Source organism: Myotis davidii, unplaced genomic scaffold (assembly GCF_000327345.1).
Source record: "Myotis davidii unplaced genomic scaffold, ASM32734v1 scaffold77, whole genome shotgun sequence".
NCBI lineage: Eukaryota > Metazoa > Chordata > Mammalia > Chiroptera > Vespertilionidae > Myotis > Myotis davidii.
The window spans coordinates 3,451,717-3,465,536 of NW_006289713.1; the positions used below are offsets into that span (position 1 = coordinate 3,451,717).

General features: G+C 48.8%; 1 protein-coding gene and 1 long non-coding RNA gene across 2 annotated transcripts in view; one reads left to right on the plus strand and one right to left on the minus strand.

Moving 5' to 3' along the window:
* The window catches only part of KLHDC4 (kelch domain containing 4), a 52,354-nt gene extending 39,516 nt beyond the window's left edge, over window positions 1–12,838 (plus strand). Inside the window, 6 exon segments of the mRNA XM_015562969.1 lie at window positions 7,738–7,803; window positions 7,805–7,820; window positions 9,636–9,844; window positions 10,437–10,839; window positions 11,555–11,665; window positions 12,575–12,838. Of these exon segments, the coding sequence (XP_015418455.1) occupies window positions 7,738–7,803; window positions 7,805–7,820; window positions 9,636–9,844; window positions 10,437–10,839; window positions 11,555–11,665; window positions 12,575–12,747 (978 nt within the window). The 3' untranslated portion in view covers window positions 12,748–12,838.
* LOC107182856 overlaps window positions 1,863–13,820 on the minus strand; it is an 18,343-nt gene continuing 6,385 nt past the window's right edge. The window contains exons 2-3 of the long non-coding RNA XR_001513614.1: window positions 5,081–5,083; window positions 1,863–1,875 (exon numbers count right to left, since the gene is read on the minus strand). This is a non-coding gene — a long non-coding RNA (uncharacterized LOC107182856). The remainder of the gene's footprint in view (window positions 1,876–5,080; window positions 5,084–13,820) is intronic.

Below are 13,820 nucleotides of genomic sequence, written 5' to 3' on the forward strand. Positions count from 1 at the left end.
TTAGTTTCATGTAAACGATTCCTTTATTGAATTAGAAATGTACAGAGATGGTGTTAATCTGCTCCAGTCATATTATGTTCTAATCTATATGCCCCAAAACACTGCAGGATGAATAATTGTGTATGTAGGGATCTAATGCTATAGAGTGTTCCAATGTAGAATATACCACGACTTGTTTCTCCTTTCTATTGCTAGTGGGCCTTTTCTTTTCTCATCTACAAGCAGTGCTGACATGCACCTGAACCTTCTCATGCACATCTCTTGGTTCAGGTGCACTAGAGGGTCTCCTGCTGGCTCCTGGCGTGTGTCCTTCACACGGGGTGCCCTCACACCATCAAACCCACTGGCATTGCTCTCCCTCCATTGTTATCAGCACTTCACCAACATGTAAGCGGGTGTGAGTCTGAGAGAGATGAATTGGTATCTCATTGTAGGCTTTTTCTTATTTTTTATTTTAAAAACTTTTCGACATTCAGTGACCAGAAAGAATTAGTGAATACTTATATATCTCCCCACCTAGATTCTGCCATTGATATTTTCCTGTACTTGTTTTATCACATATTTGATCATATCTATACTGCTACCGATCCATTTTTAAATGTATTTCAAAGAAAAGTATAGATATCTGTATACTTCCCCTAAATACCAGAACATGTATCACTGAGTAGAATTCTGTGTTTAATTTTTAATGTGAAAATACCTATAAAAGTGCACACAGTTTGAGTGTGTACCTGCTTGTTATGACAGATGGATGCCCCTTGTGAGTTATAGCTCTGCTGAGCCCTTCCTGGCCTCCCTTGCCCTTACCACCCCCCAGAGGCAAGGACTGTGCTGGGATTTCCCACCACGTATTCCGTTTGCCTGTTCTGGAACTTCAGGTAGTCATGCAGCACGTGTTCCTTAGAAGAGGAAGCCTCCTCTCATCCAGCATGTTTGGAGGTTTGGCCACATGGCACGGTTCAGTTAACTGCTTCTTCACACTGAGTATTCCCTCTGTAACACACCATCGTTGTCCACTTTTTATTGGTGGGCACCTGGTTTATTTCCACTTTCTGACTATTAAGAATAAAGCACTGTGAGCATTCTTGTGCAAGTCATTCTGTGGCTGCATGTTTGATATCTCTCGGGTAGATCTCTAGGAGTGAGCCTGATGGGCTACAGGGGAGTCTAACTTAATTTAATAAGAAACTGTTGTGCTTCGTCCCAAAATAGTTGCACCCGAACTTCCTGAGAGTGTGGCTGTTCCACATATTTGCCAGCACCTGATGGTGTCACACTTTTTACTAGTACATTCAGCCTTTCTGATGGATGTGTGCCATCTCATGTGGTTTTCATTCTCATTTACCCCAGGTGAATGGGCCCTGTGACTTGGTACCTGAGTAGGCTGCCGGTGGGGTGGTTGGGACAAAGGAGGCAGAGAGATGCCCTGTGTCCACTGTCTTTCATACCCCCACCCACTCCAGTGAGTAGTCAGCTTTTGTTCTGGAAAGAGAAAATGTTTAATAGGGTCCTGAGACACAGGCTGGTGTGGCCAAAAGCTGTGCAAAGTGCCCAGGTCCACTACTCGATCACAGCAAATGCTTCATAGAGTAAACCAGGACGATAAACAGTGGAATCTTGTGAAGCTGTTGTTGCTGTTAATCAAAATGGTGCCTAATTCTCGGTGCCTAATCCTCTCCAGCTCGCCACATGAACTAGCCGGGTGGGTACTCCAAGTCCACTTAATCCAGACCTGTCGCATTTGAATTGCAGTGAAAAGCTTATCTGGTGGGATTTATCTGAATTAGGAAACATTTGTGTTGTGAACGCTGTGGAATATTAAAAGTGGTTAGTCTAAGTAAGGCGGTGGGCTGCTCAAGTCCGGATTTGAACACCCTTCAGAGATGACTCCTGCCTGGTATCACTCCCTGGTAAAGGGGATGGGTTGCTGGACAACCTGCACGGTGAGCTGATGACGTGCCTGGTGCGTAGTCCCGTGAAGATGCCTTGGAAGTGTCTTGGAGTAGCCTGCACACGCAGGGTTTTAAATCAGGAGGTGTCAAAAGGAACAGCACCTTAGGGTTTCTGTGTTTCACAAATGGTTCAGTTGGGGACCTCAGCCATCACTGTGCCTGGTTTTGAAAAATTACTGCCATTGTAAATCCAGGGGAATCAGGACAAAATTCTGATAACTTTATAAATCCAACCTCCCACTGGCCAAGATGCTGAAGGTGGCAGGTTAGAGAACGGAAGGCAATCTTTGCCTTCTCCCCTGCTCCAGACACGTGGGCCAAGAGGAATCCACAGCATTTTAAAGTACAGTAGTACCCCTTATGTGTGAGGGATACGTTTTAAGACTCCTAGTGATGCTTGAAACCATGGAGAATACCAAACCCTATGTATCCTATATTTTTTCCTATCACACATACTTGTGATAGGAAAAAATATAGGATACATAGTTTAATTTCTAAATTAGACTCAGTAAGGGATTAACAACACTAATAAAGTAGAACATATAATCCTATATAATAAAAGCCTAATATGCAAATCGATCGAACGGCAGAATGACCAGTTGCTATGACGTACACTGACCACCAGAGGGCAAATGCTCAACGCAGGAGCTGCCCCCAGCCTGCAGGCCCCAGGCCAGCAAGGCAGGTGCCAGTAGGCGCCCCTCCCCCACTCCCCTACAGAGGGAGGCAACTGGTGGCAGGGGGTGGGGCAGGCAAGCTGGCAACGCCAGGCTGGCCAAGGCAGGTGCCAGCGGGGGCCCCCTAATTGCCCCGCTGGTCAGTACTAATCACCGGCCAGGCATAGGGACCCAACCTGTGTATGAATTTTATGCACTGGGCCTCTGATAATATAATAAAAGCCTAATATGCTAAGTGTCTGACCGTTCATTCGACCATTGATGACATGCACTGCCCATCAGGGGGCAGATGCTCTAACCGGTAGGTTAGCTTGCCGTTGGGGTCCGGCTGATTGGGACTGGGCGAGACGGGCTGGACATGCCCTGCAGCCCTCCCACGATCCCTCCCCAGCCCCAGTCATGCACCAGTGGGGTCACTTGGCCTGACCTGTGCCCTCTTTCAATCCGGGACCCCTCAGGGAATGTCGGAGTGCCAGTTTTGGCCGATCCCCGCAGGCGAGGCTGAGGGACCCCACTGGTGCACGAATCCGTGCACTGGGCCTCTGGTACTGTAATAAAAGTTATGTGTATGTTCCCTCCCCCTCACTCCAGCAATTTTTATATTTCTTAGTCCAAACCTATCCCTGAGTGTGTAAAAACCATTCAGCAACCTTGCAATAAATGGCTTAATGCAGTGGTTGGCAAACTGCGGCTCGGCAAACAGCGGCTCGCGAGCCACACGTGGCTCTTTGGCCCCTTGAGTGTGGCTCTTCCACAAAATACTGGCTCTTCCACAAAATACCGACTTCTGCGCATGGGCCATGAAGTTTCAATCACACTGTACATGTGCACCCACAAGTGGTATTTTGTGGAAGAGCCACACTGAAGGGGCCAAAGAGCCGCATGTGGCTCACGAGCCGCAGTTTGCCGACCATGGTCTTAATGTCGCTAATTTTAGTGGATTTCTTGGTGAAGTCTTTTTATAGGCTCAATGCTTTCTGGCACAACACGGCAACACATTTTCTGTTTATGTCTTCCACCCACAGATTTAGTGCCTTCCATCTTAACTAATTTACATGCTACTGTGGCCTTAACTTTTGCAATTTGAGGTACAACAGCAAAAGTAGCATGACTTTCTTTTTCCTTCTTCACTATTTCATGGTTAGAGACTTTTATTAATGTAGATCTTGACAACCTCAGCATACAGGGTTTTTTAAAATTAAATTGGGAACTTTCACCTTTTCACTTCATGGAAACACAGCTTCTCTTTGCATATCTGAATCGCCAGCGTCAATACTCTTGTGCTTTGGGACATTAAGTAAAGTAAGGGTTACTTGAGCACAAGCAGTGTGATACCATGACAGTCTATTTGATAACCGATTTGATTAGTGACTAAGGAATGGGCAGGGAGTATATACTGAGGACAGGAGTGAGGACAGTGGGGAGAAGGCGGACAAAGGAACAGTTCATGTCCCGGGTGAGACAGTGTGAGGTTTCATCACGCTATTTCATGATGACTTGAAATTTAAAATTTATGAATTGTTTATTTGGGGAGTTTTACATTTAATATTTGGGGCTGTGGTTGACCATGGCAACTGAGACTGGGGAAAGTGAAACTGGGTAGAGGGGACTTGCAGCTCATCCTCCCGTGTCTGGGAGGATGCCTTACATGCGAGTGGGGGCGGGCCTCCTCTTGCTGTCAGCTGTGTTGCTGTTTCTCAGTTCTCAGGACAAGAGGTTTCTGTTCGCACAGCCCCTGGTTTGGGTGTGCTGTGCGGCTGTTTTATTTGACCCTGGAAAAGCAGGTAACTTGAAGCTCACTTTTCATTTTGTTTGAATCTTGACCAGATTGCAGCTACTTTTGTGGAAGCTCCCCTGCCCTTCGGGGATAAAGGTGGGGATGCCCCAGGGAGTGGATAGGAGAAGTAAGGGCTCTTCAGAGTGGAGTTGCTGGGTTCCGACTTCAGGTCTCAGGAGTGCAAGGCCTTTGCTTACCTCAGAGCTATCGCTACCTTTTCCAGGGACCAGACTGCACTGAACGCAGGAGTCTGGGTGGCCTGGGGGTCTGCTCTCATGACAATCAAAATGAGTCCATCTCTGAGTTTCGGACTGTTTGAGGACAGGAGTGTAGAGCTTGTGTGCAGGCTGCAAGGACAGGGCCTGGGGCTGGGGTTGGGGAGGATGGTATGGGTGCCCAGTGCTGGCGTCCGGGTCTCAGACAGACTGAATAATTTCAGAAACAGTGGAGGTTTTTTTCAACTTAATGTTGTAACACCTGATACACACTCTCAGATGTCTTTGGGTCCCATTAATACTGTATTAGGCAGAAATTCGTGGGTAGAGGAGTAAGTTCTGCTCTGTAGAGTGAACACCTGGGTTACTCCTTGTGTGGCATTAACGGCAAGTTTCCTGAGCTGCTTCAAGGCGGAGGCGATCCTCCTTCTGAAGAGGCTGGGCCCTCAGAGTTCTGACTCCCTGGATGGGAGTGTGCCATCTCCAAAAATCCCTGCAGACTCTGTTTCCTCTCCTAGTAGAGTTTAATCCAGTGAAGAGTCTAACTGGGCAGATTAAAAACCAGTGCGGTTTGCATTGATAGAAGCTGTGGCACAGGTGAGCCACAATAAGAGAGTAACACAAGGCAGCTTTTTGTTTCCTTTGAGGACAAGGAGGTTGGGTTTTGGAGGAAGTCACAACACTTCAGGAAAAGAAACTGCTATAAAGGAGGCGTTAGAAACCTGCTGGGGTGTGCAGACCCCTTAACTAGTGAGTTCCAGTCGGAAGGGTGTGGCATCCTTGTCCCCTGGCCACACCCTGGCTTGTCACTGTGGAAGCTGTGGACTTGGTGAGCTAGTAGCCCTTCTTAGGAAGGGTTCTGGCTATTAAGCTTTGAGGGGATGGATTTAAATGTTATAGCATAAAAGGTGTCCCCCACCTCCTTAGACTGGCAATTCTGAGAAGAAATCATTGCTGTCAGCAGAACAGTACATTTAGCGTCGGCAGGTGCAGTGACGACAAGGAGGCTGAGAGAGAATCGGCTGAAGCACAGCTGCTATCTGAGTTTCTAGACAAATACAGATGTCACTGAATTCTCTCACTGTCCCCCCAGCGGGAGAGGCTGCTGGGTGTAGATTTAGTTCCTAAAAACGCTGGGTTTTTTGGTCTGAAAGGGCAAGCATGGAAGTGGTGGTAGTCATTTCCTCTGTGTGAATCTGCTAGAAAAAGAGAAGAATATCTAGTCTCAACAACTGTGTAACATGCAGAAATGGCACCACTTGAATGTGCAGATATTTCCAGAAGGAAAGCAAGAGGCTTGCACCAGTTCTGATTTCCTGAGATCCCAGCTGTTCCCTGTGCGTGACCCATGTTGAACCTCCTTGGTTTGAAGATGTTCAGGTCACCTGTTTTATCCATGGACATTGGATTATTTGTTTTGTTTTCCAAAAGGGGAATAGCTCCCCCCCCCCCCAATAGTAAATATATACTCATTAGTTAAAACTAACAATTTCCTGGCTCTGGCAGCTGAGTGGCTAATGAGCAGCAGCACCCAGCAGCAGTGAGCGCCATTGCTCAGGTCTTGGTTTCTAACACCACCTCCATGAACAAGAGCCAGTGCGCCTTGGAGAAATGGCCCGCTCTAGAACTGGGGCAAGTAATACTCAAGATGAGTCTGGAGCATCTTGTAGTACCAAGGGACTATTTGTAAGAAACCACATTGATGGAGTGTGTCAGAGGGACACAGGAGCCAACTGAAAGAGCTCCCAGTGGCCAGAGCTGGAACCATTTGAGCAATAAAATGAAATGGTATTGGATTATGGCCCACAGTATAATATAGAGAACCATGAGTCCACAGGATTATAAACAAGTGACTGAATAGATAGATGAGGGAAGAGACAAAACTCCTATGCAGAGTTCCACAGAGACTGGGAAACAGGAGGCAGAGCATGACTTCCCTCCTGGTTAGTGGGGGCTTCAGAGGGTGTCCTTCTGAAGAAGACAGTGTGGAGCGCTGGTGTGGGGTGGGGTGGGTCTCTCGACATGGAGAAACCTGACAAATACACCTCAGCCAGGTGTTCAAGGTCCACGCCGGCAGTGATAAGTCATGGTGACAGCATGCACCCGTGAGATGATGTGATGAGAAGGGTGCTGTACCTTTGGGATCCATCCCAATACCCCACACCCCTGTCTGATTGTGGGAAAAACGCCAGATAAATCCTAACAGAGGGACATTTTGCAAAACTGCCAAGGTCATCACAAACAAGGCAAAGTCTAAAAAACCGTCATGTCCCAGAGGAGCCTACGGATTCATGACACTAAAACAAGTGTCCTAGAACAGAAAAGCACGTTAGGGAGACACTGAGGGAATCTGGACAAAGAATTACTTCAGTTAATAGTAGTTTGTCAATATTGGGTCATTAATTGTGACAGATGTGCCACACTAATGTAAAATGTTAACTGTAAGGGAAATTGTGTGTGGAGTATGTGGGAATCCTCAATAAAATCTCCTGATTTTTTTCTGCAAATATAAAGGTATTCTGAAATTAAAATTTTATTAAAAATAGGGAATTTAAAGTACAAATAAAAATAAGTTAATTTACTGAAATCCTTCCACCCAGGATAATATTTGCCAAGTAGCTTTTGAGACACCTTTAGTGTTTAGATAACAGCTGCGGCATGAGGCCTGGTGGACGTTGCTATGTAGAATGAGGTGTCTGGTCTGGCTGGGTAATGGGAGCGATTTGAAGCTTGACTCTGGGTTCCGACAGCTGTTTTAGAAGCTCAGAAAAGTCTTACCTGGGTGGTGGCTGGCTTCTGCTGGAGCATCAATTTGATCCTCGCAGTGCAGCCTGACTCACGTGGTTTGAAGGATGATGGGAACTGAAGATACGCAGGGACTGAAAATGGGAGGATAGCTGTATTGTGATAGCATTACAGTCCCACGGTGGTCTCCTTAGAGCTCCGTCCACTTAAGCAGGATTGCTGCGGAAGCCACAGGAAGCTCCAGTAAGGAAGCATAGAGTGCTTCTAGCATGATTGTGGTCATTAGAAGGCAGGGTTTTAAAATTTGAAATCTATTCTTAGATGTAGGTGGTGCCCTGTTAGTTCTCACACGACTTCCTTTTCCTTTGCAGAGAGTCAAGAAAGATGTGGACAAAGGCACCCAGCATTCAGATATGTTCCTAAAAATGAAGAAAGAGAGGACGAGAAGGTTCGGGTGCTGTGAGAGGACGGGCCTGGGGGTGGTCTGCGTGTCACTGCGAAAGGCAGGGCAGAGAAACGGAAGCCCAGCTGCCCTTCTGGTTGTAGGGTTGATGGCCAGTGGACAGGCCATCCTCATCCCTGAGCAGGCCGGGCCGGACCCTCCATAAATAACCCTAAGTGTCCTCCTGCCTGCCCAGCAGAGGCGGCTGAGGAGTGTTCACCCTCTGGGGAGTTCAGGATGGACTGGCCTGAACACACTATCAAACCATGAACTCCCCTTTGCAGAGAGCAGGAACCACAGCTTTCTAGTCATTTCTCTTGTCCTTGCTCAAGAGCAAGGGACTGATGTTAGAATATAGACTTCTGGACCGCTTAAGGTGGGGTTGACATCTCCAACGTTCACTTTTTAAAGTTCCTTTACAAAAAGCAAGGTTGTGGTTCATTTGTGTGATGCAGGTCTTGTGATGAGAGGACTGGACTAGACCGAAGGGATCCAGCGTGATCAGGGTCTGCTTTATGACCTCTAGTGAGTTACTTCATCTCCCGGGAGCTCTGTTCTGTAAAATGAGGGGTTGTTGTGCAGAATACCTGCATCTCTTTCCCGTGCTAAAATTCTTTAGCCAAGACTTCAGAAATGTTCCTACCCAGGTGCTTCAGGTGCCAGCCACACGCATTGCACGACTGGTGAGGACATCTGCGTTTCCCAGTGGGAGCTAGGTTTAGAGTCATGAAGTAACTTACCCAGTTTACACATCAGTGGACTTGCACTTGAAAGCTGAACTTTGTTCTAGGCTGTGAGACCCCAAGCCTGTGTTTCCCCTGCATCCTGGCCATTAGGCCCTTACCCTACAGTGAGAAGGACATGGGGTATTATGAGCTGGCGCACACTTGTGTGCATGCATCATACTATGTGCTATGTGCAGGGCCCCCTGACCTGTATCCTTTTCTATTTCCTCAAAGCATTAATATGCTGGTGGTGATGAATCGATCTCATGGCCCCTAGTGGGTGCAGCCTGGAGTCACCCCTGGGCTGTGTGCTCATGGAGGACATGTAGGCAGGACACAATGTTTCCCATTTGCTGCTGCTGTTAAGTTTCTTCTTTTTAAAATATATATTTGTTTATTGATTTCAGAGAGGGAGATAGAAAAATCAATTATGCGAATCATCAATTGGCTGCCTCCTGCACGCCCCCTACTGAGGATCAAGCCTGTAACCTGGGCATGTTCATAGGTCGATGCTCAACCATTGAGCAACACCTCTGGGCTGTTAAGTTTCTTTTTAATGTTTGTTGGAGTGAAAATCTTGGTTCTTCTTTCTAGACGTGATGGAAAACTTTCCCCCGCGTTTCACGCTAGGTTACATTTTGAGGCTGATCATAGCAATTAAACACAAGCCAGAGGGAAGAACATAAAGTGGTGTGGCCTGTGGGCATGCAGCCCACAGAGGAGAAAGGGAGGGTGGAGTGAGGGTCCTCCCGGAGGCCTGGGTGCACTGGGTGTGCCAGCCTCCATGCCTGTCTCATCCCTGCCTCCATCCACAGCTGGAAAGAGCTTCTAGGGCGCAGTGTTTGGAGGGTTTGTGAAAAAGACACCCCCGTGCCAACTGAACCTTAAGGAAAAGAATTAAAACTTCGAGTGAGATGTTGAAAATTGTGTTTTGTTTTTCTGCAGAGGGAGGAAAATGAGTGACTTGATGGACTTTTACCCACAGTTCAGCATTTTTTCATCTATCCTAGTCACTGGGGAAGCAGGGACACTTGTGCCATTGGCTGGTTCTTGCTACCCTCCATCCCTACATCTTACCTCCGCTCCTGCTCTCCTGTGACAGGCAGATGGGTGTGGACTCGGATCAACCCTTCAGGCACCAAGCCCACTCCCAGGTCTGGCTTTTCTGTGGCCATGGCCCCAAACAGTCAAACGCTGCTCTTCGGGGGTGTCTGTGATGAGGAAGAGGAGGAGAGCCTGGAGGGCGACTTCCTCAATGACCTGTACTTCTACGATGCCACCAAGAACCGCTGGTTTGCAGGACAGTTGAAGGTAGAGTCGGGCTCTGAAGTGGTTCCATGGTGCATCGTGCACCAGACAGGCAGCTTAACACGGCACCTGGCTCTTGCCTCCACGGGTGATTCTGGGTAGAGGCTGTTGTGGTCTTGTTAGCCAGTTCTGCCTTCCAGGCCTCTAGGTCCCTGACACTCTGTGAGCTGTCACTGTAAGCAGGGAGCCCATCACCTCTGTCTTTGCTGTGGCACCAGTCCCAGTGGTGGGCTCCGTCCCAGTAGTGGGATCCCCAGCAGCTGTGGGCCTCGAGCTGACGAAGTCAGGTCAGCGGCCTCAGGAGTAGGGCTTGAAGGAGGGAGGCAGCACTTTGTGGCCGAGACTCGGCACAGGTAAGTGGCCTCAGTGCCCCTGCTGAGAGGGGTGAGCGTGAGGGCCTGTTCCTGGACTTGCCACCTTCCACGTTCTCTGAGGAGTGACACTGCGTGTGGACTTCAAGGGGCAACCCCAGCAGGTGGATTAGGGTACAGCCCAGTGCCGTTTGCCCAGCACCCAGGGTGGGCGGTGCTCCCCATGCCTCTGGAGCTCACAGCCCTGTGCCGCTGAAGGGGGCTGCTCTCCTTTTTGTCAACAGGGGCCCAAGGCAGAGAAGAGGAAGCGGAGGCGGGGCACAAAAGCAGAGCCTGAGGGAGCCAACGAGCAGGACTGCGGGGAGGCCAGTGCCCAGGCGCCCCGAGAGGTGGTCAGAGAGGTGGTCACAGAGGACGGAACAGTGGTCACCATTAAGCAGATGCTCACAGCCCCAGGCCCGTCAAAACAGCCACAGCCGGATGAGGACGATAGCCCAGAGGAAGCAGGCGGCCCCTTGGTGGAGCCCCGACCCCGCTCCAATGCCATGCTGGCCGTGAAGCATGGCCGACTCTACCTCTTTGGGGGCATGTTTGAGGCCGGTGACCGCCAGGTCACCCTCAGTGACTTCTACTGCCTTGACCTGCATAAAATGGACCAGTGGACGGTGTTGGTGGAGGCGGATCCAGGTGAGCTGTGGTGGGGGAAGCACCTCCTTTGGTTGGGTGAGAGCACTTGGAAGCATCTTGTCGAGTCTGCCCCCAAGTGCCGCCCAGACCTACCCTGTGCCGATGAGCCGGGTGCTCTCTGGCTGCTCATGTGGGAGCAGACCCCGGTCACAGGGAGCGAGGCTGGTTACATTACAGGGACCCCGGCTCACCCTTGACACCATTCACGTGGGCCTCCGAACTGTCCAGGCTTCCCATAGATGCAAAGCAGATTTTGCTTGTGGCGGCTTCCCATCGAGGGCATCCTGCTTTGTGCACATGAGCCTCCAGGCAGCCCCTTCCAGTCTGTGACCTGAACCTTGGGGCCTCATTTACTCTCTGATCCTTCATTCCTCACTTTCACATTGTACCACAGGCTCTCGCTAGTGGTGCATGCTCTTTTCTTAAGTCACTAGTTTCTTTAAGGTCTGAGACTAAAAGTTAAAATCCACACATTTAGGGGAAGGTATAAAACAGCTGGTGTGTAAGATTTTTTTCTGTCTTCTGGTTTGCCAATCTTATTCTCACCATCTCTGCTAAGATCCAGGGAAAACAGCGCATTTTGATATGTTGGGGTGAGGGGCCTTCATTCAGGTCGGGTTTCCTTAGTGAGAAGACGGGTCCTCAGCAGCTCCCAGTCTCGGTTCCCCTCGTCTGGTTGCACTGACCCTCTGTGGGTGTTCATTTTCCTCCAAAGAAACACAGGAGTGGCTGGAGGAGACTGACTCGGAGGACAGCGATGCTGCTGAGGGCGCTGAGGGCGGAGAGGAGGACGAGGAGGACGAGGACAGCAGTGAGGAGGACCAGGGTGAGTATTAACGTTTGACTGCTTTGTAGATATGCTTCAGAGGTGAGCCTAATGTCAGCATAAGAAACATTCAAACCTGTATAGAATTTTTGTGAGTTTATTTGAGCCAAACTGTTAACAATTTCTGGGAAGCAAAATCTCAACCTGTTGAGATAATGCTCCAGAGAATGGCAGTTTTGCACCTTATTTCTTACATTACAATAAAAAAGGAAGGTACAAGTGGTTACATGAAATGCATTGATGATAGATTAGGGAGGGTGGGAGAAAGCAAAGTAGGGAGATCTCTGGGATTGAATAAAAAGTAAAATGGTACATCTTTTAGTTAAAGTGGGTACAGGATATTTAATAGTCAATAATTAACACAATAAAAATAACAAGAGGATTTGTAGTCTCTGCTTTGGTGCATTGGTTGTGCCCTGAGGGGTTTGGAAAAAGGGAAGTTACCCTGACATTCCAAAGGTATGTTATCTTAGATGCAGAGGACATAGACAGACTCAATTATGATAAAGATTAACTTTTGTCAAGGATGATTCTAGCCTAGGACCTGACTACCTGCCATAAATGGCTTTTAGTTAAAAAGTTTTAATTTCAGACCATCCTTTGTGGTTACTTTAGATCTCTGAGTTTGCAGGGCTGCCATGCAGGCCTTCCCTGAGCTTGTCAGGTTAACACGTGGCCCCTTTTCATCCACACTAAGTTTTTTAGAAAATATTTGTATCTGGAGTATGTTTGAGCAGCTTGCTATTTGAGCAGCGTCGTCGTGCAGAATGGCTTCACGGCGTCATTTCTATAAATCCGGGTGCTCCCACAGTCACTCCATCAGGCCGCGAGCAGGTGGCCTACACTGCCTGACCCAGGCCTTCTTCCTCTGCTGAACGTGTTTCTTTATTTTCCTCCTTCCCATGAAAGAGCCACAGCACCCCTTGGTGACGCCTGGTGAGCAGTTTGCAGACTACCTGCCTAGGACTGAGCAGTATTGGGTGAGGCTTGCCCGAGACGATGCTGGGTCAGAAGCAAAGGAGAAGAGAGTGCTGAAGGTAGCCCATGCCATGGCAAAAGCTTTCTTTGATGACTCAGCATGAGCCGCCAGCCTGGGCCAGAAGTTAAACTGAGTGAGGTTGTCTTCCCTCCCCGTCACTGGTGTGATTTAAAATAAACTGGACTTGGAACAAGGCTGCTGCAAAGGTTGTCTTCTGTGCGGCCCTGCATGCACCAAGGTCCTGGTGGGACCTGCCAGGGCAGGGCCAGGCTGAGGGTGGGCCACCCACACCGCAGGCGGCACTTGAATATGGAGTGGCCCCAGGAAGCATGCTCTGATACAGACAGGAACATTTATGCTCTGTGGGCAGGTTTCTCTTCTGCAGAGCTAGGGGATGAACGTTCTGATTGACTGCATATTATCAACCTGGAGATGTGCTTTTTGACTTAACAATTGTCAGGAGTAGCCCTCAGACTGCCTGTATGAGTTTTCTTGTTATTTATAAAACAAAATAGCTGTTGGCTGGGCAGTTCCGCTCCTTCTCTGCCACTGGCTTTTCTTGGGGCTCTCTTAGTGATCAAGTGCACCTGAAGCCTCAGGGACCGATCCCTTAGCCTTGCTGGGGAGGAGGTAGTGGAGCCACCCTCTATCCTTTACCCCTGGGGCTCAAGGTTGTCATTTGCAAAGTGACAGAGAGGAAGGAAAGCCGAGGGCAGTACCAGAGGGCAGTTGCCCCACTGTCCACCCCCATGCAGTTGCTGTGTAGTGCCTGGCCTGGGGGCAGAGGGTCCTCACAGCAGAAGTCCTGGTGTGTTAACATGCTGGCTGGTGCCTGCTCCAGGGTAAGACTAGCAGGAGACTGCTTTTCATTTTTAAATTTGGGGTCAAAAGTTGGGCTTTGAATTACTACCTGGTGCATTTTTTCATCTTAAACATCTGCAACAGTGAGAATGTAGGATCTTAGTTTTTAGTTAAGGGGCCAACATCCCATTCATCCCATACTTTACCTGTTTTTGTTTGTTTGTTTGTTTGTTTGTTTGTTTTTCAAAAGGGAATACCTCCCTCCAGCAGAGCAGGGCGTGGGCCAGGGCTTCAGGGGAAGAACAGGGGCCAACGTAATCCAGCAGCAGCCCCTCCTTCCCCTTGCCTTTACCTTCTCATGACGCTTGTCTCCAG